The sequence below is a fragment of the Ahaetulla prasina genome, chromosome 8 (assembly GCF_028640845.1).
Source record: "Ahaetulla prasina isolate Xishuangbanna chromosome 8, ASM2864084v1, whole genome shotgun sequence".
NCBI classification, from domain to species: domain Eukaryota; kingdom Metazoa; phylum Chordata; class Lepidosauria; order Squamata; family Colubridae; genus Ahaetulla; species Ahaetulla prasina.
This window is the reverse complement of record NC_080546.1, coordinates 13,223,520-13,249,717: the sequence shown is the minus strand read 5'-3', so window position 1 is coordinate 13,249,717 and position 26,198 is coordinate 13,223,520. Positions and strand designations below refer to the sequence as shown.

At 42.3% G+C, this 26,198-nt stretch overlaps 1 protein-coding gene across 1 annotated transcript in view; it reads left to right on the top strand.

Annotated features, from left to right (window-relative positions):
* The window catches only part of PRKG2 (protein kinase cGMP-dependent 2), a 102,091-nt gene extending 81,391 nt beyond the window's left edge, over positions 1 to 20,700 (top strand). Inside the window, exons 13-19 of the mRNA XM_058192942.1 lie at positions 249 to 338; positions 4,452 to 4,593; positions 6,106 to 6,269; positions 7,895 to 8,017; positions 12,958 to 13,020; positions 15,998 to 16,064; positions 17,617 to 20,700. Of these exons, the coding sequence (XP_058048925.1) occupies positions 249 to 338; positions 4,452 to 4,593; positions 6,106 to 6,269; positions 7,895 to 8,017; positions 12,958 to 13,020; positions 15,998 to 16,064; positions 17,617 to 17,712 (745 nt within the window). The 3' untranslated portion in view covers positions 17,713 to 20,700. The remainder of the gene's footprint in view (positions 1 to 248; positions 339 to 4,451; positions 4,594 to 6,105; positions 6,270 to 7,894; positions 8,018 to 12,957; positions 13,021 to 15,997; positions 16,065 to 17,616) is intronic.
* Positions 20,701 to 26,198: the final 5,498 nt, after the last annotated feature.

The following is a 26,198-nucleotide window of genomic DNA, read 5'->3' as shown; positions in this document are numbered from 1 at the left end:
GATCATTTTATGAATGTCCACCTTGGTTGGGTCAATAAATATTATGTTCTCATTTAACCCAGAGACTCCAGATTTTGGGGTGTGTCAAAAGAATGGCTCCTCCATGTACGCAGTACTATAGAAAATGTGATTATTGTTATATTACATACATTTTATCAACTTCCTTCCTTCTTTCTTTCTTTCTTTCTTTCTTTCTTTCTTTCTTTCTTTCTTTCTTTCTTTCTTCTTTCTTTTTTTGCTCGCTTCAGGTTGTATCGTACCTTCAAAGACAACAAATACGTTTATATGCTCTTAGAAGCTTGTCTTGGAGGTGAGCTATGGAGCATCCTCAGGGACAGGTATTATTATTATTATTGTTGTTGTTGTTATTGTTGTTATTATCATTTACTGTATTCATTAAATATGAAATTCAGTCAACTGAACATTCAAAAAGGCATCACAAATACAATTGACTGGTGCTGATGGTTGATACGGGTTGCTGCCAGCATCCTAGGTATCAACCAAGTACCTTCTTAAGATGTACGATGTTCCAAGTAGCGCAGTTTTTTGCAGTTCCGCTGGTGTTATTGCAGGAAGCTGCAATTAGTTGATGTAACTTATAAAATTCTTGGACATGGTACCAAGTGCCCCAATGACAATGGGTGTCACTGTTACATGTTTCATCCATAGCTGTGTAGTTTCGATGGCCAGGTCGGGATATTATTATTATTATTATTTTATTTACACAAAATGACAGTATACACAGCAAACAAGATAACTATGCTGGATTTCGTATCACAGATCACTAGTCGAACACTTCCCAAGCGTTTAGGACTGCGTGATGTATTGGTGAATTATGCAAGCAGTTCCCAGTAAGGTGGCCTTCTGCAGCTGACCAATGGTGATCTTGTTAGCACCAATTGCTTTTAAGTGCTTGCCTAGGTCTTTAGGCGCAGCTCCCAGTGTGCCAAGTACCACTGGAACCACCTGCACTGGTTTATGCCAGAGTCTCTGCAATTCGATTCTCAAATCTTGATATCTGGTGACTTTTTCAAGTTGTTTCTCATCAATTCTGCTGTCCCCAGGTATAGCAATGTCGACTATCCACATTTTTTTCTTTTCCACAATCGTGATATCCGGGGTATTGTATTCCAAAACTTTATCAGTCTGTATTCGGAAATCCCACAGTAGTTTTGCATGCTCATTTTCAATCACTTTTTCAGGCTTATGATCCCACCAGTTCTTTGCTACAGGCAGATGGTAGTTGTGACACAAGTTCCAGTGGACCATCTGAGCGATTGTGTTGTGACGTTGTTTGTAGTCGGTCTGAGCTGTTGTCTTACAACAGCTCAGTATGTGATCAATGGTTTCATCTGCTTCTTTGCAGAGTCTGCATTTGGGATCACCAGCAGATTTTTCTATTCTGGCTTTGATTACATTTGTTCTAATGGCTTGTTCTTGGGCTGCAAGAATTAGGCCTTCTGTTTCTTTCTTCAATGTTCCGTTGGTCAGCCATAACCAGGTCTTTTCCTTATCTACTTTTCCTTGGATCTTTTCAAGGAACTGTCCATGCAGTGCTTTGTTATACCAGCTCGAGCTTGCATTGCTGTATTATTATTATTATTATTATTATTATTATTATTATTATTATTATTATTATTATTATTATTATTATTATTCACTTTATTCATTTTTATATTAAAAATGGCATTGTAAAGGGTGTAAAAATGTGCAAGCCATACAGTTGTATATAATTACAAAGTTGGAAATTTGCATTATAAAGAAATCAACTTTGAAAGAATTTGGCCTTCAGTCAGCTGGATAACATGTGCTACAAAATCGTGACTGGGAAAAAAATATCACCAGGTTGAAAGAGTTAATACTGGTTGATCTAAATGGATAAAATGAGATTTTTCGAACTGTGGTCCTTTATGTAATGGGGTTTTTTTTTTTTAAAAAATGAGACTATGCTTGATTATAGGTAGTTCTTGATTTACAACCATTTGTTTAGTGGCCGTTTGAAGTTTCAATGGCACTGAAAAAAGTGACTTATGACTGTTTTTCACACTTACAACCATTGGAGCATCCCCATGGTCGTGTGATCAAATTTCAGATCCTTGGCGTGTATTTAGGAAGCCAGATTTATTTAACAACCTTGTGATTAAGTTGACGACTTTGTTGGTTCATTTTATAATTGTAGCAAGACAAGTTGGGGGAAAAAAGCAAAACTCACTTATCAACTATCATGCTTGTTGTTGTTAGTTGTGAAGTCGTGTCCGACCCATCGCGACCCCATGGACAACGTTCCTCCAGGCCTTCCTGTCCTCTACCATCCTCTGGAGTCCATTTAAACTCATGCCTACTGCTTCAGTGACTCCATCCAGCCACCTCGTTCTTTGTTGTCACCTTCTTCTTTTGCCCTCAATCTTTCCCAGCATTAGGCTCTTCTCCAGTGAGTCCTTCTTTCTCATTAGGTGGCCAAAGGATTTCAGTTTCCTCTTCAGGTTCTGGCCTTCTAAAGAGCAGTCAGGGTTGATCTTCTCTAGAACTGACTTGTTTGTTCGCCTTGCAGTCCAAGGGACTCGCAGGAGTCTTCTCCAGCACCAGAGTTCAAAGGCCTCAATTCTTTGGCGCTCAGCCTTTCTTATGGTCCAACCTTCACAGCCATACATTGCAACTGGGAAAACCATAGCTTTGACTATACACACTTTTGCTGGCAGGGTGATGGCTCTGCTTTTTAGTACGCTGTGTAGATTTGCCATAGCTTTCCTCCCCAGGAGCAAGCGTCTTTTAATTTCTTGGCTGCAGTCCCCATCATGCTTAGCAGTGGAAAATTTGGGCTCAATTGTGGTCACAAGTTGAGGACTATCTGACCTGGGAATCTGGACTGTGGATGAAATGATGAATTGTCTCGGTCTGCAATCTGGTCCTATGCAGTACTAAATCTACTGAGTGGCTTTTACTCCCCAACAATTGACTGTTGAATTTATTTTATTCATAAAACATAAAATGTTTTTTTTTTCATTCAAAGTGACAAAAGGAACCACCGGATTAATATTTAAAGATATTATAAAATAGGTTAAAGTACTTTGTTCTTCTGAACTTTTGAGAAAGAAAATGTAAATACGTATTTGCAAAAGCTGGTGAGTAATTTTTCTAGCTAGTGGAGGAAATTCCCAGTTTTGGATCCTAATATTATATATCTCAGGATCTGGATCGTTGGAGACTGATCAAGAAATGGATTTTAGAGTTATGGTGCCTGAAATTAACAATTCAGGTCTGATTGCTGTAAAAAAAGGGAAAAGCCAATTTGATGCTTGGAATCATTAGGAAGGAAATAAACTCAACAATTCAATTCTGTAATATTCTTGTATAAATCTATGGTGAGATCACAATTGGAATTGGTTAGCAGACCAGAAAAGCAATAATCTAAAACTGAAAACGGTCAATTCAAAATTCTTAGGGATTAACAAAGACTAGAGTGTCTGTGGGTTTTGTTAGGAAGCTAAGGAATTTATGATACAGGTATTAAAAATTATCCATGATATATAAAATGTAGATCAATTTTTCCTTCTCACAATGTTCATTCATTAAAACTAAATTAAAACTAAATGTAGAGGAATGATCAAAAGGAAAGGCATAATTAAATGACAGCACTTGCTTCCATCAGATGTTGTGATAGCCACTAATTTAAACCGGCCTGAAGAAATTAATGAGAAAATGGATTATCAGTGTCTGCTAGACTTGAATGCTAAATAGCAATGTGAGAATTACAACGGCCCTTTGAATATCATCTGCTGAGGAATCCCAGGGAAGAGGAAAAGGTTAAATGTCTTGAAGGTCCTTTTAGATTAGCGTCATCAGCCGATGATGGAATTAAGTAACTTTACAAGCAAGTATTCTCCCTCTTTCAGCATCCTTCTCCTCCATGTTGACCCCGATGTTGACCTCCTGTAGGCTGTGAGGATAATTTTACTTCAACGAAGCTGATGATTTTGAGCATATACTGAATTACTTTATTGATGGTTTCTTCAGTTTTGTTATGTTCATGATTTTTACTGTATCTCTTCAGAGTCTATTAAGACTGGAAGAGGAAAGCTGAAAATAATTTGACAATGAAACCAATCTTTCTTTCTTTCTTTCTTTTTCTTTCTTTCTTTTTCTTTCTTTCTTTCTTCCTCTTTCTTTCTCTCTCTCTCTTTCTCTCTCTCTCTTTCTGTCCTTCCTCTCTCTCTCTTTCTGTCTCTCTCTCTCTCTTTCTGTCCTTTCTTCCTCTCTCTCTCTGTCCTTCCTTCCTCTCTCTTTCTCTCTCTCTTTCTCTCTCTCTTTCTCTCTCTCTCTTTCTGTCCTTCCTTCCTCTCTCTTGCTTTCTCTCTCTCTCTCTTTCTGTCTCTCTCTTTCTTTCTGTCCTTCCTTTCTCTCTCTCTCTCTCTCTCTCCTTCCTTCCTTCCTTTTTTTCTTTCTTTTTTCAGGGGAAGTTTTGATGAAACCACTACAAAGTTCTGTGTCGGATGTGTGACAGAAGCTATTGAATATTTACATTCTATGAGTATAATCTACAGGGATTTGAAACCAGAAAATTTAATTTTGGATGCCCAGGGTTATATAAAGTTGGTAAGTTGTTTTTTTTTTTTAACAAAAGGTAAAGAAATATAGGGGCATTGCTAACAGAAGTTTTTTTGCATTTGGTATGCAGCCATTCAAAAATAAAAGTTTAAAAGTCTTATACAGTGGTGAAATGTAAAATTTGTTAGTACTGGTTCTGTGGGTGTGGCTTGGGGGGTCATGTGATTGGGTGGGCGTGTAATTTTTCAAAAAATGCTTTAAAAATTTTTTTAAAAAAGGTTCCGACGATTGCACAGCAAAGCTGTGATCGTCGAAACCTTTGTTTTACTTTTTTAAAGCATTTTTTTACTACCTATTTGCCAGAACCAGTAGTAAAAAAATGCTTTAAAAAGTATAAAAAAGGTTCTGACGATCGCGCGGCACAGCTGATTGACAATCAGCTGTGCTGCGCGATCGTCAGAACCTCTTTTTTTACTTTTTAAAGCATTTTTAATTTTTTAATCCGAACTGGAGTTTTTAATCCGAACTGGAGCGAACCAGTAGCATTTACACCTCTATGCTACTGAAAATAAGATAATTTTATCTTGAAGATTAAGAAGAAGCATTACTGTGGATAAACATATATTGATTTTTACTTACATGTTAACACAAATGCCTTTACAGTACATATTATTTCTCATTAGAAACAATACTGACTCTTTGTTAAACTGGTAATGTATTTTCCTATCAATTTTCCATGCACTAACAAGTTCCTGCAGCATTCACATTTGATCAAAACTATACAGTGAAAAGGATATATATTGGGGATTTCAGATGTGGAGTAGGAATAGGAATATTCTTTATTGGCTAAGAGATTGGACACACAAGGAATCTGTCTCTGATGCATAAGCTCTCAGTGTACGTACAAACAACAAAGTGGCAGGTCATAGATCATAAAGCATAAGATACAGTCATAAATTATAAGATACAAACAACAAGTGATAAATCATAGGATACCAATAGGAGAAGTTAGTAGGAATGATGAGAAAATGAGAACGATGAGAAGGATAATAGCAACACAGCCTTACTACATGGGTAAATAACTTTAGGCATAAATCAGTGCTTGCAGTCAAATCCCAATTACTAAGGACTGATGGCAAAAGTCAGCATTACTCTTTGAGTTATACTCTTTCCAAGATGCATCGGGTCTAGGACCCCGATTGGTGGGCGGGCTAACTGTCCAATGCGGCCAAACGGTGTTTTGGCAAATGGGCTGAGCCGAAAGGCGCGGTGCAGAGGGCTGGAGGCCCATTGGCCAGGGTGAATGGTTGGAGGAGGGCCAAGCGAGGAAGAAAGCTGGAGGTAAATGGGTAGAGGCAGGAGCCTGGAGGAGAAGGAGGCGCAGCCAAGGGTAGGAGCCTGAAGGTCCCATTCCAGCATTTGAGTAGCCATTGTATGGGGAAGAATATTGAATCCATCTCAGTAGGAGAAGTTCTTATAGCAGACGTTAGAAACAAGAACAAACAACCTGAGGTAAAACTGTCCAGTAACAGCATCTTCTCCTACTTTTCGACCCACAAGGTTGACTTTGGATTTGCTAAGAAGATCAGAGCAGGGCAGAAGACCTGGACGTTCTGTGGGACTCCTGAATACGTCGCACCTGAAGTCATTCTGAATAAAGGCCACGATTTCAGTGTGGATTTTTGGTCCCTCGGCATCCTTGTATATGAACTGCTTACAGGAAAGTATGTCCCAGGAAACTGGATTCTTCTGGCCTACGTTGAGGGCCATATTGGGCTCATAGGGTGTGTGCTTATAAATGAGAGAGGAGCCCACAGCTCAAGGCTTGTACAAAACTCTTGTCCTACATCTGGGTGGCCCCACCTTGATCCTTTTGCTTTCTAATCTGCTTCTTTGAGAATTGTTTACACTTCATCTTTGGGTGTGCAAAAAATAGAGAAGGATTGGTGTGGAAAAGCCCAGAAAGAAAATACAACCAGACTCTGCTCACTATCAATTGTGTCAACCCTGAAGCTGGCCTGACTGAGGCCATCTTGAGACTTCAGTGCTGACACACTGGAGAAGAGGGATAGCAAGTGGGGGGGGATAGAGATAGTTGGGGGAGTTGTAGTCAAAACAAAATGCTTTCTCTTGGGAACCAAGGACATTCCTGCATGTGCTCGGAAGGAGGGGACTGGAGTCACCTAGCAACTGGACAGTATCCTGATTGGACCATGTTACTGATTGTTTTGAGAAAGTGACAAACTTTTACTTTTAATTAGGTGAAAACCGCAGGAATATTCAGAGTCGGTTTTCACCAGCCTGTGCCAATATGACATATCCAATAAACCTATTCTTTGAGGACTTTGTTTGCCTCAGAGTTTTGTTTGCTATGGGTGTGTTACAGGGAACCCTGACAAATGTTTTTTTTTTCTCAAGATGTGGGGTGTCCTTTGTGTGGCAACTATTCCTCAGCTGCGTTTCGTGGCAAGGTTGCCAAAATTGTAGCTCAACAGTCTTACTTTCATACCCTCCTTTGAAGGGATAGGGTGTTGTGGCTCCAGCCTCCGAACCTGGCCCCATGCCCGAAAGTGACTCTGAGAGTGAGGGGGAAGGGCCGGTAAGGCTTACCTCAGGAGCACCGATTCCTTTGGCCCGGCTCCAGGAGCCAGAACCTGGCCAGTCAGAGGATGTAATGAGGCCGACATCCCCTGATTCCTCCCTTCCTCAGGCTACGCCTACAGACACAGCTGATAATCATACCAATCAAGCCTGGACCAACCTGCACTTCAGAAGATTAGAGAGGAGGCGTCATCAAAGGGAAGGGTGGGCAGGAGCCCCACCCCACAGGATATATAAAGAGTTTTGGGACTGCTCTCAGTTCCACGGGAAGCAAATTAGCTGAACCGTGTCGAAGTGAGCTGAAGTCTTAATCTGTTTGAACTTTTTGGCAGGCGGCTGCGTTTTCTCGGCCAGGACTGATAGGAGCTGTGTATCCACTGGCTGTAGGCCAGCTCATTACTCCAAAGTGAGGATGGAGACAGAACATAGGCTTCTCTTAACAACTCTGACAAGAAAGGTCGTAAAGTGGGTGAAACACACTTAACGACTGTCTCATTTAGCAACAGAAATTTGGGACTCTGTTTTGGTCGTAAGTTGAGAACTTCCTGTAACACCCCCCCCTAAAAAGTCTATATAACATAAAACACAGGTTATGAGAAAACCAGTTTGTGATAAATCACAATCCTGTCTTTGTTTAGCCTAGCACCTAGGGAAAAGATGCCTAGGTCCAACACACAATTCCTTTTTTCATAACCGTGTATTTTCTCTCTCTCCCCTTCCCTCAATTTTGAAATGACACCTACTCAAGTCCTCCCTTTACTGGAGTCGATCAAATGATGACCTACAATTTGATTTTAAAAGGAGTTGAGAGACTGGATTTCCCCAGAATAATAACCAAGCGCCCTGAGGATTTGATTCGGCGGCTTTGCAGGTGAGAGAAGAGCAACTGTGTTGCAGAGGTGTGAGAAGAATAATTGATCAGAGTAGTATTGAGCACCCAACGTCCAGCCAGATTTTAACCGAAAATCTTACGTTTGTTGGTGTTATTCAGCAGTGTAATTCCATACAGATCTATTCAGACCAGTGGTTTTGCTGGCTGGGGAATTCTGGGAATGGAAGTCCGCCCATCTTCAAGCTCTCAAGGTTGAGAAATACCGATTTAGACCAAGGTCTCATTGTTATCAGTGGATATCTCACCTGGGATGTGTTCTAGATTATGTAGTCTGCCTTCCTCAAACTAACAAACATGAGATATCTTATCTCTTCAGATAAGTCAATAAAGCTCTTAAGAATTACACAGAGAATTTTAATCCATTAAAAGAGGATGTAAAAGTTTAACTGGGACACTTAATTTCACTGCAATTTCATTATATTGCTAGCGACCCAGAGTCATTCGATATGAGATGGGTGATAAAAGAAAGAAGGAAGGAAGGAAGGAAGGAAGGAAGGAAGGAAGAAAGAAAGAAAGAAAGAAAGAAAGAAAGAAAGAAAGAAAGAAAGAAAGAAAGAAAGAAAGAAAGAAAGAAAGAAAGAAAGAAAGAAAGATTTCAGTACAGGTAGTCCTTAACTTACAACCATTCGCTTAGTGACTGTTACAACAGCACTAAGAAAAGTGACCATTTTTCATCCTTATAATCATTGTCGCATTGCTATGGTCATATGATCAAATTCGGATACTTGGCCACCGACTCACATTTATGACCTCACACTGCAGGTTGCAGTCTCCTGGGGTCTTGTGATCCCCTTTTGCGACCTTCTGACTAGCGAAGTCAATGGGAAAACCAGATTCACTTAACAACCATGTTACCAGCTTAACATCTGCAGTGATTCGCTTAACAACTATACCAAGAAAGGTCGTAAAATGGGGCAAAACTCGCTTAACAAGTACCTTGCTTAGCAACGGAAATTTTGGACTCAATTGTAAGTCGAGGACTACCTGTAGGAACTTTATTAGCCCCTCCAAATCTCTTTTTTAAAAAAATCTATGACATGGATCCATCAGCGGTGGGTTTCACATTATGTTACTACTGGTTCGCCACGCGCACGTTTGCTTCATGCGCGCCAGCCTTCCATGCATGTGCCTGGCCTTCTACGCATGTGCTTCGCTTACATGTTCCTTCTGCGCATGCGCCTGGCCTCAAAAATGTGCCTAAATAGGATGTCATAGAGCTGGGGCAGGTGGGTGGGCACTCCTGTGATTTCCGCTACAGGTTCAGGCAAACTGGTCCGAACCGGCTGAATACCATCTCTGGTCTCCATGTCATAACCAGATAATTTGTATGGCTTCTCTCTGGAGGTTAAATATTTTGGGTGAATTGGTACTACTACCTCGGCTTTAAAACTAACCACTTAAGTAATGAGGGCTTGTAAACCCTTTTAATGTGTATTCTGCAAAGAAGCATAGTAAGAATGGAAATTGGTTGAAGACTGAATTGCTGAGGCTATGGCCTCAGATGGCCTCAAGCTCTGAAGGCCCCTGATGCAACCATGTGGGAAAAATGATTGTTCTCCTGGAAACATTGCATGGAATTTTATCAGAAAAGAAAAGAACAGAACACCAAGAAAAACAGAAAGGTCTAAAGAGTATTTCATTCTTGTCATCAGAGGGTTTTTTGGGGGGAATCTAATGCAAGTAGTCCTTGATTTACATTCATAATCGGGACTAGAAATCCAGTCACAAGTCATTACGGGCATAAATTGAGGCATCCATATGACCTGAAGTGTTTTTCTTGGCATTTTTCATTAAGCAAATGTAGCAGTCATTAAGTGAATCCACTCTTGAATGCCATAGTTTTGCCAAAAAAATGTTGCAGATCGCGTTCACGTGATCACGGGTGTTGGTGAGTGGTTCAACTATTTAAGAAAGCCGTGAGATGCTTTAGAGCAGGGGTCTCCAACCTTGGTCCCTTTAAGACTTGTGGACTTCAACTCCCAGAGTTCCTCAGGGACTCTGGGAGTTGAAGTCCACAAGTCTTAAAGGGACCAAGGTTGGAGACACCTGCTTTAGAGGCCACAAAGGACCTGTTTGGTGGCCATCATAAATGTAAACAGTCATTAAGTGACAGGTCATTACTCAAGGACTACCTCTATAATACCTTCAGCAGAATTTCTTGCTGTTCTGTTCCCTTCCTTCAAACAGATTGGACATCATAAATCTTCATTTCTATGCCTTGAATGAGGTTTCACGTAATCACAGCCTTAGTCTCCTGCTTTTAATTAACCTACAGCAATTTTAATTATATATATGGATCGTGGGAAGCTTTGGGCTGTCAAACCAGTAATGTGCAAAGAAGCTGTAAATCAGCGTTGTGCATCACTTTTGGCTGTTACAAATTAATATCTGATTATTTGAGGGCCTATGTGGGAACTGCTTCAGACACATTGAGATATAATTGCCCTAGCACATACTCAATAAGTCATTCATTTTAATCCTGTGACTAGAAGAGGTTGCCGTTGTTGTTGTTATAAAATGACCAGCAAGCTTGGACTTTGAAATTCCTCAAACACTTCATGAAATAAAGAACCTGCAGCTGGAAAGTGAAAACCACTTTTTCTTCATATATTTGTCTCACTGGTTTTCAGTATGCAAGGATTAATTCTGTATATACAGTAGTGGCCAAAATTGTGGAAACCTTTTGGGAAAAGTGTATTTTTCAGGTTTGATGGCTAATAGAGCTATCTATCTATATATATACGCTATAGAGCACTGCACACTAGAACAACTAGACACAAGAACAGTTTTTTCCCGAAGGCCATCACTCTGCTAAACAAATAATTCCCTCAACACTGTCAAACTATTTACTGAATCTGCACTACTATTAATCTTCTCATAGTTCCCATCACCAATCTCTTTCCACTTATGACTGTATGACTGTAACTTGTTGCTGGCAATCCTTATGATTTATATTGATATACTGACCATCAATTGTGTTGTAAATGTTGTACCTTGATGAACGTATCTTTTCTTTTATGTACACTGAGAGCATATGCACCAAGACAAATTCCTTGTGTGTCCAATCACACTTGGCCAATAAAATTCTATTCTATTCTATTCTCATAATATCACTTTTTTTGGGGGGGGGAGTTTCAAGATAATCCTATTCCATTGCTGGGATGGCCTGGGAATAGCCCAGGCCTTAACCCAGTTGGAAATCTATGGAGCCGACTAAAGAAACTTGCTAGTCTGAAGCGACCCACCAAAAACACCCAGTTAATAGAAGCCATCCTTCAATCTTAGTTTCACATTATAACAGCTGCAGAACTAAAAGACTTGGTTCACTCCATGGGAAGACATTTTAAGACCGTAATTCATGCTAAAGGTTACCCAACTATTAACTGACATGGTGATAATTTTTGTATATCTTGTTTTTTCTACATCTTTCACTTTTCTTCTTTATACTGTAATTGCTATTCTAATAGCAAATCCTTCATAAAAGTTATCACATTACATTCTTGATACACCATAATTTTATGGGGAAGGTAAAGGTTCCCCTCGCACATATGTGCTAGTTGTTCCCGACTCTAGAGGGTAATGCGGCTCATCTTCATTTCAATGCCAAAGAGCCAGCGCTGTCCGAAGACGTCTTTGTGGTCATGTGGCCGGTATGACTAAATGCCGAAGGCACACGGAATGCTGTTATTTTATGGTACTACTCAAAAAAAAAAGTGGTGTTATTAGCTAGTTTTAGAAAATACACTTTTCCCAAAAGGTTTCCACAATTTTGGCCACTACTGTATATGTGCAATACTTTTGTTTTTATGTAGAGACATATTTAATAGTATAGAATAGAATAGAATTTTTTTATTGGCCACGTGTGATTGGACACACAAGGAATTTGTCCTGGTGCATATGCTCTCAGTGTACAGAAAAGAAAAGAAAAGATACCTTCATCAAGAATTCTAAGGTACAACACTTAATGATAGTCGTAGGGTACAAATAAGCAATCAGGAAACAATATTAATATAAATGATAAGGATAACAAGCAGCAAAGTTACAGTCATGCAGTCATAAGTGGGAGGAGATGGGTGATGGGAACGATGAGAAGATTAATAGCAGTGCAGACTTAGTAAATAGTTTGACAGTGTTGAGGGAATTATTTGTTTAGCAGAGTGATGGCCTTCGGGAAAAAACTGTCCTTGTGTCTAGTTGTTCTGGTGTGCAGTGCTCTATAACGTCGTTTTGAGGGTAGGAGTTGAAACAGTTTATGACCAGGATGCAAGGGGTCAGTAAATATTTTTTCACAGCCCTACCTCAATGGAAGGTAGTTAAAAGTTAATTCTTTGTTAATCGTTTAACAAAGAATTAGATTCCTGGAGAATAAGGCTGCAGCTGACCAAAATTATTGGGTAAGAAAAAATAAGGAGATATCCCCTGTACACTCCCCTTCAGCTCCCAAAGAAAGATAGAATATAAATAATAATAATAACCATGGTAATAATAATCCACAGTAAACAGATCCACTCCCAACTACCTGATTGCTTATTTAAGTGTTGTATCATTAAGTGTTAAATTTGTACCCTATGACTATCATTAAGTGTTGTAAGTGTTGTAGCTTGATGAACGTATCTTTTCTTTTATGTGCACTGAGAGCATATGCACCAAGACAAATTCCTTGTGTATCCAATCACACTTGGCCAATAAAAAATTCTATTCTATTCTATTCTATTCTATTCTATTCTATTCTATTCTATTCTATTCTATTCTATTCTATTCTATTCTACCTTTATCCTGCAAATCAAATAGGAGATACTCAAGTCTTCTGAGATGCACAAGGAAATTAATTATGGAGTTGTGCAAATAGTTTCTAATTTATGAAGTGTGTACTCATTGTCTTCCTCTCTCTCTGCCTCTTACCCACAAATATACCCTAGACAAAGTCCTACAGAGAGATTAGGAAATTTGAAGCATGGAATCCATGACATTAAGAGGCACAGGTAAATTTTATATATTTATTTGTTTGTTTGTTTGTTTGCTTGCTTATATGTATATTTCTTGGTTTATTAAATTTATTGGCTGCCCATCCAACCAGAGGGCAAAGATTTTAAGATTTGCGCAGGAATCGATGAAGAGTTTGACTGTACATAAGATCTCGTATTTTTTATTTATTTATTTATTTATTTATTTATTTATTTCCATTTATATCCCGCCCTTCTCCGAAGACTCAGGGCGGCTTACACTATGTTAAGCAATAGTCTTCATCCATTTGTATATTATATACAAAGTCAACTTATTGCCCCCAACAATCTGGGTCCTCATTTTACCTACCTTATAAAGGATGAAAGGCTGAGTCAACCTTGGGCCTGGTGGGACTTGAACCTGCAGTAATTGCAAGCAGCTGTGTTAATAACAGACTGTCTTAGCAGTCTGAGCCACCAGAGGCCTCCTGCTGCCATTGCTTTTAATGCTTTAAGATAAAGAGTGGGTAACCTCAAGACAAATTAACAATGAGGCTAATTTCATATACAGTATATCTTGGCCTTAATACATATCCCAAATGCAGGAGACCAGTATATCTTGGCCTTAATACATATCCCAAATGCAGGAGACCAGTGAAAACCACGGGTTAGACCAGGTGTCGGCAACCTTAAACACTCAAAAGAGCCACAAAGGTCCTAACCAGAAGCCCCTCGTTCAATTCTGGAGCCAACCAGAAGTCCAGTTTCCCCACCATAGAGTCTCCTCCTAGCATGACGTCCTTTTTCCTCTGCCGATTGGAAGTCCAGTTCCCCCATCATAGTCTCCTCCTAGCGCAGCATCCTTTTTCCTCTACCTGTCCTAACCGAAAGGCCTATCAATTGTGGAGCCGACCGGTGACAGGGAGCCGCAGCAGAGGGATGAAAGAGCCACATGCGGCTCCAGAGCTATGGGTTGTTGACTCCTGGGTTAGAGCCAACAGTCCCTTCCTTGAAGTCTTTCTGATGCTTTCAACAAAGAGAAGATAATTGTCAGGAGCAGGAAGAAGAGATATCAGAGCAGAAAGCTGCCCTCACTCACGTTTTTGGCTCAGGACCTCAACTGCTTGTTTGACCTGGGCATGGTAGATAGTCCCCAACAGATAAACTGAGAATGATGTTCCCAGTAACTGCAGAAAGGTTAAACATACCCTGGCATTAACTGAAAGGAAGGTAACCCCAAACTTCGGTATTGTAGTGGTATGTGAGAATGGCCTTGGACGATAGGAGGAAAAGCTACAAACAGGACAACTGGCATTCAGAAGATTTCTCAGCCCACAGAAGGAGGAAGAGGGTGTAGGAAACATTTCAGAAGGGACCCTCCCTACTTATCAGAGAAAAAAAGGAGGGGAAGGGAGAAATAAAGGTAGCTTTTGACTTACAACCAGTAGTGGGTTTCAAATCCCGGCGCTACCGGTTCGATATCGGGAGTGCGCGGGCACTCGCTTTGTGAGTGCACGGCGCTTCTGCGCATGCACAGAAGGTTCTGCGCATGTGCAGAGTATTTTTGATGACATCTGGCTGGGTGGGCGGAACCTCCTGCCCCCACTACCAGTTCGCTCGAACCGGGGCAAACCGGTAGCAACCCACCACTGCTTACAATTATTAGTTTAGTGACCATTTGAAGTTATAATGACACTGATAAAAAGTGACATGACTATTTTTCACCCTTTGCAGCATCCCCATGGTCACTTATCAAAATTTCGACACTAAGGAACTGGCTCACCTTTGTGACCATTCAAAGTCAATGGGGAAGCCAGATTTCACTTAAGAACCGTGTTGACAGTTCACTTAATAACTGTGGCAAGAAAGATCGTAAAATGATGCAAAATTCACTTTATCAATAGTCTTACTGATCAACAGAAATTTTGGGCTCTATTATGGTTGTAAGTCCAGCACTACCTTATACCTTGGATTTTGCAAGATTTTGTTAATATAGCCCTAGACTAAAAAAAAGAATTGGCTCATCAATCCATGTTTCCTCTCAGGACTAGCTAGAAAAGCTGATATCAATCCTGCAAGACTGAAGGTATAAATCTCACATCATCGCTTTTAGCTCTGGTAAAAAGAGTTTCTTTCCTCACCCAGTAGGAAGCTTCAGACTCTACTGTCTCTTATCTAATCAATCCAGTGGTGGGATTCAAATAATTTAACAACTGGTTCTCTGCTCTAATGATTTCTTCCAACAACTAGTTCACCAAACTGCTCAGAAAGTTAACAACCGGTTCTCCCGAAGTGGTGCGAGCTGGTTGAATCCCACCACTGAATCAATCCCTAGATAGGATCTCTTCCCCTGTTTCTCACAATCATTCCCACATACCACTGTAGCAGTCCATTGGTAGAAGACGTAGGGCAGACAGAGTTGGGTGTGTCGCAGGGAGGAAGGGCCTTGTTTATTATGGACTCTTGACAGACGAAAGAACATTGCAGCCCTTGAACACAAAAAAATATTCTCCAATGTCCATCCCTGCTTTAAGCGTGAGTGTCAAGGTTTCAAGTAACAGCCCCAACCAAAGAAGACTCCGAGGCTTGAAGTTCCTCAAATTTTATTAGAGATGTCATATTGGCACATCTGGGAAAACCCGAATCTGAAAGCTTCCAGGTTTTCCCCACCCAAAGGAAAGTCCAAGTCCCTGCCCAGCACTGACATGTCCACCACAAGGTCCAATCAATGCACTGTCCCAACTGGAGATGCCTCCCAGTTCACACCCCTCCAGGTGCAGGGCAAGATGCCCTTAACTCTCTGAGAAAGGAATGTTATTATGACTATATATCACCCCTGCTCCATACAATCCCCCCCCCTCCCAGTTTCCCACAGCAGTAAATGTGGCAGGCCTGAAGGCCTAATTCAAAAGATGGCTTCCAGACCTGACAGTGAGATGCAGTGGTAGGTTTCTTTGGGACTATAATTATGAAACCAGTTAAATAACCATCTTGCTGTTGTGACTTTCCATTCTAGGTGGCTGAATGGTTTCAATTGGGAAGGACTCAAAGCAATGAAGTTATCGTCACCCCTTAAAAGAGAGGTACTCAATCAGTCCTTTTTAAATGAATGCATGCACAAGCCAGTGCCTTATTTTCTATATCAGGAACAATATCCCTGTGAGTCCCCCTTTAAAATGTGTGTCATGAAGATGCTACGGGGGTCCTGTTTCCTCCCACACCCACACCCACTAATTTGAGTCAATGGGGATGGAGTCAGTGTATTGTGGACACCTCAGAAAACAGCTGATTGGCTCAATTCACCGCTTATGACTCCAAATAGACCTATTTGGTGAAGCGCGCAGAGAAGAAACCCAAGTTGGTTATTCAGGCCGAGATCCCCCCTCCCACTTTCTTTGCTTCTCTCTCCCCGCAAAATTGTCTCTCCTCCTTCTGGAGACTCTGCCCGGAGACCGGTGACGCTCAAGTACGGAGAATTCTCATTGGTGCTGCCCCTCATTCTGGCCCCTCCCATCTCAAAAGTCCAAGATAAACACTTCCTCCCCCCCCCCCAATGCAGAATATGTGGGCTACCAGCTGATTGGCGTGTGCGCATGCATGGCAGTAACTGAAAGATTTGCCTGCGCGCCGGAAACTGAAAGTACCTTATCCGGTGCGTGCATGCCAGAGGTGGGTTTCAGCAGATTCTGACCAGTTCTGGAGAACCGGTAGCAGAAATTTTGAGTAGTTCAGAGAACCGGTAGTAAAAATTCTGACTGGCCCCGCCCTCATCTATTCTCTGCCTCCCAAGTCCCAGCTGATTGGGAGGAAATGGGGATTTTGTAGTATCCTTCCCCTGGAGTGAGGAGGGAATTGTCGTGTCCCACTCCTCCGCTGACGACCGGGTCAGGGAAATCCGAATCAGGCGTGCCTCTGCAGCTCTGCCAAAGTCCTAGCAAAGTCCTCAGGGCAGGCAGGAGACCAGAAAGTGACTTCAGCAAGATATATTTAGACTTTGCCTGACTCAGAGAATGCCAGAAAGCAGGTCCTTTATATAGGCCATGGGGTGTGGCTCCATGACTCAGCACTTATCCAGGCCTGCCCCTCCCTTCCTTCTGTTGCCTCCGCCTATCAAGTCTTCTGACGCGAGGGTCACTCCAGTCGGCAGCTGTTGGTAATTGACCTCCCTCAGGCTCACATGCTGTGGGGGAGGGGGAGGGGTCTAGTTGCTCCGTTTGCCTGGGCATGGAGCCAGGGCTGGGGCCGGGAGGTGCTTCCTCCTGTCTGGGCATGGAGCCAGGGCTGGGGCCGGGAGGCATACTAGGACATTCCTCAGCGTTCGGAAGCAGATAAGAAGGCCCCGGCTGCGGTGAGAGCGGGCAAGACACAACAGGAATGTAGATTTTACAGTATCCTTCCCCTGCCAAGCCCTCCAAGCCATGCCACACCCACAGAACCGATAGTAAAAAATTTGAAACCCATCACTAGTGCATGTCCCCTGGGCAGCTCCTCTTCCTGGTTGCAGCCCTGACGAGCGCAAGCACATGCACATGAAGTGCTCCCTTTTCGCCATCAATGCCCTAGAGTTAGACACAACTGAACAGGGAAAGTTTTAACCTTTACTTCGAGTATACTTATACTGTCACCATTTTATAGCTTTCAGGTCCTATGGATTACAGCCACTTCGACCGATACCCACCCGAGCAGGGAGTCCCCCCCGATGAACTTTCAGGCTGGGATAAAGATTTCTAAGAAGACGGCTAGTGATGTAATTGTCCTCACTGACTGGTTGCCTGCCGTGATTGTGCACGTCGTTGTTCGGAGCACAGCCGAGATGCATTGAAATTGCATTTTAAAATTCAAAGGACATTAGGATCACTCTCTAATTTCCTCTGTAAATTCCCAACACGAAGTATTGCAGTTGTGAAGCTGGGCCTTCTAAGCAGCAGAACCGAAGGGAGACTGGTGACCAGTAGCTTAACGCCCTGCTAAATTACGATCTAAATTCCACATTCATCTCCTTGGGAAGTATGTGTGTGGCCCATTTATTACATCAGCATCTCTGCTGTGATGTGCTTTGCATAAAATGCCACTGTGAGCAACCTTGCATCAGAGATTAGAAACGTGAGGGGAATTCTGGAAAGAGGGTAGCATTTAAAGCACTTTGCGAAGGTCTGGGTGACAAGTTTTCTGTCATCTCCCCAGATAAATGAAACCCGTTCCTTTAACAGTGAATGACTCCTGAAAACTAAAATGTGCCTCTAAAATCTTTTCCCTTAAATATATATATATATATATATATTAAAATTAAGGTGTGTTATTCTTTACAGGTGTAAAAATGCAGAAAAGAAAAATATATCAATGCCAAAAAAAAAAAGGAAAGAAGAAAGTAGTAAAAACTAAATGTACAGTACATGCCTAGACATACACATGTATTTGCCATATATGACGTGATGTGTACCTCCTACAGGCACACACAAATGCATTTGCATTGTCACAGAAAAGTTCTATTTCTATTATTTCTATTCTAGTTTCTACAGTATTTCTATTATTTCAGGGAGGAATGAATCAATGCAGTTCTACAAAGCATTTGATGACCCATTAGACTTTCAGGAAGAAATTCAGTTGTTACCGAACAATTATGTCCATAAGTAGTCATTTCTATATGTTTCATTTAATCCTGTAAAGATATGAACAGAGATGTATGTTTATAGGTAGTTTTTTTTTGACATAACGTTTACAAATGGAGTAGGTATGCACTGTAATAGAATTATGTTTTTAAAAAGGTAGACTTTGGGGGAACCCTTTGCTGAATCCCCCTGAGTGAGAATCTTTTCTGAACTCCATAGTATTTTTAAATCTTTTCTTAATCCTTGCTTCTTTTTTTCTAGACCTGCCGATGTCTGATCTCCCAACTGCATGTACCTAAATGGGGACATGCACAGGCTATGGTCAAAAAAAGTCAAGCTGGATTGGATATGAGAGTGCAGTCCAAGCACTGCCTGCTTTTTATGTGAATCACAAAAGCAACACACATTGCAAAGAGGCAGAGCGTTAATTGCAGGGGTGAGTTGCTACCGATTCACCCCGGATCAGGCGAACCGGTAGCGGCAGCAGCTACACCCACCCATCTGCACACGTGCAGAAGCATCGTGCGCGCAAGCGCCCACAAGTAAACCAGTAGCAATGGGATTTGCAAACCACTACTGGTTAATTGCCCTGTTATGTCCAGCCTTTTGACAATTTTGACCATACCCTGCAGACACCCCTACAGCTAAGTCTGCTTTCCTTGATAATGATGATAAGCATTATCTTAATGGCCCACTGTGATCTCTTTTCAGAGCTTTAAGTATTCGTTTTTTGGGGATGATTTATAGGTGACTCACACAATGAAACAAGACTCAGATAATCTTATTTGGAATTCAAGCACAATGGACTCACTAGAGGCTATTTATAAAAACAGAGGTCCTGTTTGTTTGTTGTTGTTTTTTTTAAAGTTTAGTCTTCCAGTTTTAGAATACACAAAACTGATTCAGAATTGGTAATCAAGGATTTTATTTTGTGGTAGAGCAGTGGCTTGAATCTAGGACTTACTGCCAGGATCATTGGATGGATCCTGAGTCTGCATCCTAGCAGTTAGTTAGCATAATATAGTTGACATATACGTGATTCATCAGAATTCTAGACCGAATCTTTGTGGAAACCTCTACATCAGGGGTGTCAAACTCGATTTCATTGAGGGCCGCATCAGGGTTGTGTTTGACTTCGGGGGGGCGGGGTTGGTGTGGCCAGGGGGGCGTGGCCAGCTTGACATCACTCGTGTCGAAGGCGCCTGTGGTGGCCTGAGCGCTCTGCCAGCGAAATCAGGTTCCTGAGCTCCGTTTTCAGCTGGGACAGCCTCCTGCAACCCTCTGCCAGTGAAAACGGTTTTCGCTGGCAGAGGCACCACAGGCCGGTCCTTTCCTGTTTCCAGGGTGGCCCCGCGGGCCAGATCAAAGCACCCCACGGACCACATTCGGCCCGCAGGCCTTGAGTCTGACACCCCTGCCCTACATGGAGATGCGAAGGAAATGAAGCTCGGATCTTTTGTATGCATAGCGAACACTTTGTGATCGATCAAATAAATGGATCCTTCCCGATCTATTGTAATAGCGGTTCCACAAAATAATGGGGGGGAGGGGGGGAATTCCGCACTTTTAAAGAAATGGTATCTCCAGGTAAATGATCTCAGGTGATTGGGCTGCAAAGCACCTCTGCTCGTTGAATGTAAATGGTATCCAGTATTTCCATCCGGTGTAATTCAGTTCTATTTAGATTCTCCCAAATAGGGATGGTTTTCCCATTTTGTCATGCTGGCTTGGCCTAATGGAATCTGGCCTCAGCAACATTTGCAAGGCTACAGAAGTCTCTTATTTTGATTTAAAGGAACTCTCTAGACGCCAACTGGCACCCATTAGTTATACCAAAGACTGCACATTTGTCACCGAGACATCTCTAATTTTTTGCCCTGTTTTTGGATCTTTTCAAAAATGTAAAGGCTGTAAAATATTTTTTTAAGACAACAAAAAGTGCTTTCCCTCTATTTATTTGTATATAAATGCAATCTTCATTCATGTAGGTTTGAGAATATTTTTAATGAACACTGGAAAGGCACATTTTACTGCACAGCGTAGAGAGCGAGAGACTAGCCCCTGTCCCTTTTAATATCTGTCGAACGCATTGATTTCTTTGTGCGCCTAAATAAATCTGTTCTACAACATCTTGCATTTTGTCGGGTTGTATTTTTCAACGTTATCATAAAGAGGAAGGCAACCCCGGCTTCTGGCACATTGCTGTCTCCTCCAGAGGTGGAATTCACTTACTTTCCCTACCGGTTCACAAATGTGAACGCTCACTCACCTTCCACACATGCTGGGCCTTCCGCAGATGCTCTTTGCTCTCTCGCTTTCCGCGCATGCACAAGGCCTCAAAAACGTGACTAAATAGGACATCGTTATGTCCGGGCAGGTGGGTGGAACCTATTGCAGTCGCCGCTTACCGGTTTGTCCGAACCGGACAGAATCAGCTGCATCTCCTCCAGATGTGCTGATGTCAGTGGGGACTTTCCTGCAAATTAATGCAAATGAACCGGACAGAATCAGCTGCATCTCCTCCAGATGTGCTGATGTCAGTGGGGACTTTCCTGCAAATTAATGCAAATGAAGAGTTGTGAAAATCCAGGGCTGAAAATGGGTAAACAGCCTTTCACCCAATGGCGGATAGGCATTCAGTCGAGCTTCCCACGCACTTTCATGACAAAAGATGAAAGATAAGAGGTGGCTAGTCCTCGATTCACAACCATGATTGTGGCCAGAATTATGGTTGTAAATTGTGCCAGTCGTTAAGCAGCTCCTCACATGACCTGGATCGATTTTACAACCTTCTTTGGAAGTCTTCGTTAAGCAAATCCATTGCCTCCAAAGGATGTTTTTTCAGCAGAAAATGAAAATAAGCATTTGTTTTTGACCCAAAAGAATGCCATAAACTCGAGTCACATGACCACAGGACATGAAGTAGACTGGCTACTGAGCGCTCAGAATGCAGTCGTGATTATTGGAGCAGCGGCCATCAGAAATTTAAATCGAGGTTTAGGTAGCCCTCGGGAGGTTTGTTGTAACTTTATACGATCACTAAACCACCAATCGTAAATTGAAGACTACCTATATATGAGGTACTAATACCACACCTAGAATACTGCATCCAGTTTTGGTCACCACACTATAAAAAGGATGTTGAGACTCTGGAAAGAGTGCAGAGAAGAGCAACCAAGAGGATTAGGGGACAGGGAGCTAAAACATACGAAGAACGGTTGCAGGAACTGGGTATGTCTAGTTTGATGAAAAGAAGGATTAGGGGTGTGACGTGATAGCAATGTTGCTATATCTCAGGGGCTGCCACAGAGGGGGTCAACCTATTTTCTAAAGCAGGGCCAAACAAGGAATAATGGATGGAAACTGAACAAGGAGAGATTCAACCTGGAAATAAGGAGGAATTTTCTAACAGAACAATCAACTAATGGAACAGAAGTTACCTTCAGAGGTTGAGGGAGTTTCATCACTGGAAGCTTTCAAGAAGAGACTGGACTGCTATCTGTCAGAAATGGTGTAGGGTCCCTTGCTTAGGTGAGGTGGTTGGACTAGACCTACAAGGTCCCTTCCAACTCTCTTAATCTTTAATCTGTGTGCCTTATAAGTTTGTTAACACACTGTCGCAGTGGTGTCCAGGTGAGGTGCATATCAAAATCTGCAAGATGAAAAGTGCAGCATTGTGATCCAAGGTCCACCTCTTTGTGTATGTGTGTGTGTGTGTGTGTTTGTGAGTATGTGCGTATTCAGGATGCTGCACCTGACTCTTTGCAGATTTTGAACCTTCTTCATAGACACTTGTGCATTCTCTAGATGAGACGTGCAAAAGATACACCATATTCAGTGGTTATTTCTTGATAATCACTTTTAGCTCAAGATGATTCTTCATCTTTCCATGCTATAAAATAACCAGAAGAATTTACAAGATATATTAGAAAGTTAGCATCCCCGGCTCTTTTAAATCCCTGGTTTGTTCCTTTGCATTACTATATATTCAGGGCTGGGATTGAGCTGGTTCGGATTGGTTCGAGCGAACCGGGAGTTGCAGGGGTGAAATGCTCCCAATTCGGACCGGACCGCCCGATCTGGTAGTGATGGTGGCGGGTGGTTCTGCGAACCCGTAGCAAAAATGCCTGCCTCCCCCACCCCCGCCCATGCCCAGCTGAGCCATGCAATCATCAGCGGGTTGTGTTTTTTTTTTACTTTTAAAAGCATTTTTTCTTCGGCTGAAAAAAAGCTTTTAAAAATTAAAAAAAAAGCCTCTGATGATTGCGCAGCTCAGCTGGGATTGTCAGAACCCTTTAAAAGCTTTTTTTCTTCTGGCGATCCCAGCTGAGTTTCCTGATTATCACAGGCTTTTAAAAGCATGTTTTCTACAAGCTCTTCAACAGAAAAGGTTGTAGAAAAAATGCTTTTAAAAGTTAAAAAAAGTTGGCCACGCCCACCCAGTCACATTACCCCCTCCATCAAGCCACGCCCACAGAACCGGTAGTAACAAATTTTACATTTCACCCCTGGGTAGTTGCCACCTGCGGGTGGCACCTGCCCCGGTGCTAGGTTGTCCTATTTAGCTGCATTTTTTTAAACTGCGTGTAAGCGTGCAATCGCACACGCTCACATATTTGATTCTGGGCGATCCGGTTGTTAAAATTATTTGAAGCCCACCTTTGTATATATTCTTTTATTCCTTTGCCACGTTTCTGTTTGTATTTATATATATTTTCTTTAAAATGTCCAATAAAAACAGTACTGGGTATTCAGCAATTAAAGCTGGATTTACAAAGAAAGCCACATCACGAAACAAGAAGCTCTTTTTCCCACCATGTTATAGTTCAGGCACAAAACCCAGGAGGCCACTAGCAGATGCTCATATAATATTGCCATCGCACCAGCCTGAAGTCAATTTCTCCCTCGAAAGTCCCAAATGGTACTTGAGAGACAGTAAGCACCTTTTGAGATTGTGTTTATTTTGTTAATGAAAAATATTTTTTCTTCCACCTTTCCTGCAAGCTCCTATTAATCGGCCGAGCACTTGGACATCTGGGAGATATTGAAACAACAGGGATTTTGAATATAGAACACAGAATAATAGGACTGGATTATCATCTGTACGCTGATGATACTCAGCTGTACCTTTCCACCCCGGACCACCCCAACGAAGCGGTCGAAGTGCTGTCCCAGTGCCTGGAAGCTGTACGGGTCTGGATGGGGAGAAACAGACTCAAGCTCAATCCCTCCAAGACGGAGTGGCTGTGGATGCCGACACCCCGGTACAGCCAGCTGCATCCGCAGCTGACTGTTGGGGGCGAGTTAGTGGCCCCAAAGGAAGTGGTTCGCAACTTGGGCGTCCTCCTGGATGGACGGCTGTCCTTTGATGAACATCTGGCAGCCGTCTCCAGGAGGGCCTTTTACCAAGTTCGCTTGGTCCGCCAGTTGCGTCCCTTCCTTGACCGGGATGCCTTATGCACGGTCACTCACGCTCTGGTTACATCTAGGTTGGATTACTGCAATGCTCTCTAAATGGGGCTGCCCTTGAGGTGCACCCGGAGGCTACAGTTAGTCCAGAATGCGACTGCGCGAGTGGTAACGGGAGCCGCTCGTGGCTCCCACGTAACACCACTACTCCGTAGCCTGCACTGGCTTCCTGTGGTTTTCCGGGTGCGCTTCAAGATTTTGGTTACCACCTTTAAAGCGCTCCATGGCTTAGGACCCGGGTACTTACAAGACCGCCTGCTGTTACCTTATGCCTCTCACCGACCCGTACGCTCTCACAGAGAGGGTCTCCTCAGGGTGCCGTCCGCCAAACAGTGTCGGCTGGCGGCCCCCAGGAGCAGGGCCTTCTCTGTGGGAGCACCGACGCTCTGGAACGAACTTCCCCCTGGCTTACGTCAAGTGCCTGATCTTCGGACCTTCCGTCGTGAGCTCAAAACACACCTATTTATTCAAGCGGGACTGGCATAATAGTGTTAAATTTTAATTCGGGGTTTTATTAATATTTTTAAAATTTTAAAACTAAATTTTAGTTATCAGCCTTTTTGTAATTTGCTAGGTTTTAAATGTTTTAATTTGTATATATTTCGTGTTTTATCTTGGCTGTACACCACCCTGAGTCCTTCAGGAGAAGGGCGGTATAAAAATTTAATAAAATAAATAAATAAAATAAATAAACTGGAAGGAACCTTGAGGTCTTCTAGTCCAACCCACAGTCCAAGCAGAAGACCCTATATCAGGGGTCTCCAACCTTGGCAACTTTAAGCCTGGAAGACTTCAACTCCCAGAAATCTCCAGCCAGTTTTTTTTTTTGTTTTTGAATTTATATCCCGCCCTTCTCCGAAGACTCAGGGCGGTTTACACTGTGTTAAGCAATAGTCTTCATCCATTTGTATATTATATACAAAGTCAACTTAATTGCCCTCAACAATCTGGGTCCTCATTTTACCTACCTTATAAAGCAGGGGTGTCCAAACTTGGTCCCTTTAAGACTTTTGGACTTCAACTCCCAGAGTTCCTCAGCCAGCTTTGCTGGCTGAGGGACTCTGGGAGTTGAAGTCCAAAAGTCTTAAAGGGACCAAGTTTGGACACCCCTGTTATAAAGGATGGAAGGCTGAGTCAACCTTGGGCCTGGTGGGACCTGAACTTGCAGTAATTGCAAGCAGCTGTGTTAATAACAGACAGACTTAGTCTGCTGAGCCACCAGAGGCCCCATCAGAGTTGAAGTCCTCCAGGCTTAAAGTTGCCAAGGTTGGAGACCCCTGCCTCATACTATTCCAGGCAAATGGCTATCCAGACTCTTCTTGAAAACCTCCAGTGATGGATTACCTACAACTTCCAGAAATAAGTCTCGAAGGTAATTTTTTTTTTTTGCAAAAGGCAACTGGACTTACTTGGGTTTTTTGTTTCTTTGAAAACACTTCACTTCTCATCAAGAAACTTCTTCAGTTCCAAGAAAGTCCAACTGTCTTTTGGATAAAGCGCCTTTGGGATAGCCATGATCTGGATGATTGAGTATCTCCATTGACTTCCAAAGGCAGGCCGTTCCGTTGATTAATTGTTCTCGCTGGCAGGAAATTTCTCCTTAGTTCTAGGCTGGAGCTCTCTTTAATGGTCTTCCACCATGGGCTTCTTGTCCTGCAATCAGGTTGACCGCTCTCTTTTCTGTGATAGCCCCTCAAGTACCGGAAGACAATGGAACAGAACGGGTTGGAACGGAACAGAACAGAACAGAACAGAATAAGCAGAGTTGGAAGGGATCTTGAAGGTCTTCTAGTCCAAACCCTTGCTTAGGAAGGAAATCCTATACCATTTCAGACAAATGGTTATCTAATCTCTTCTTAAAAACTTCCAGTGTTGGAGCATTCACAACTTCTGGAGGCAAATTGTTCCACTGATGAATGGTTCTCACTTCAGGAAATTTCTCCTCCGTTCTAGGTCGCTTGATTAGTTTACATCCATGGCTGCTATCATATCACCCCCTAATCCTTCTCTTCCTTAGATTAAGGTAAAGGTAAAGGTTCCCCTCGCACATATGTGCCAGTCGTTGCTGATTCTAGGGGGTGGTGCTCATCTCCGTTTCAAAGCCGAAGAGCCAGCGCTGTCCGAAGACGTCTCCGTGGT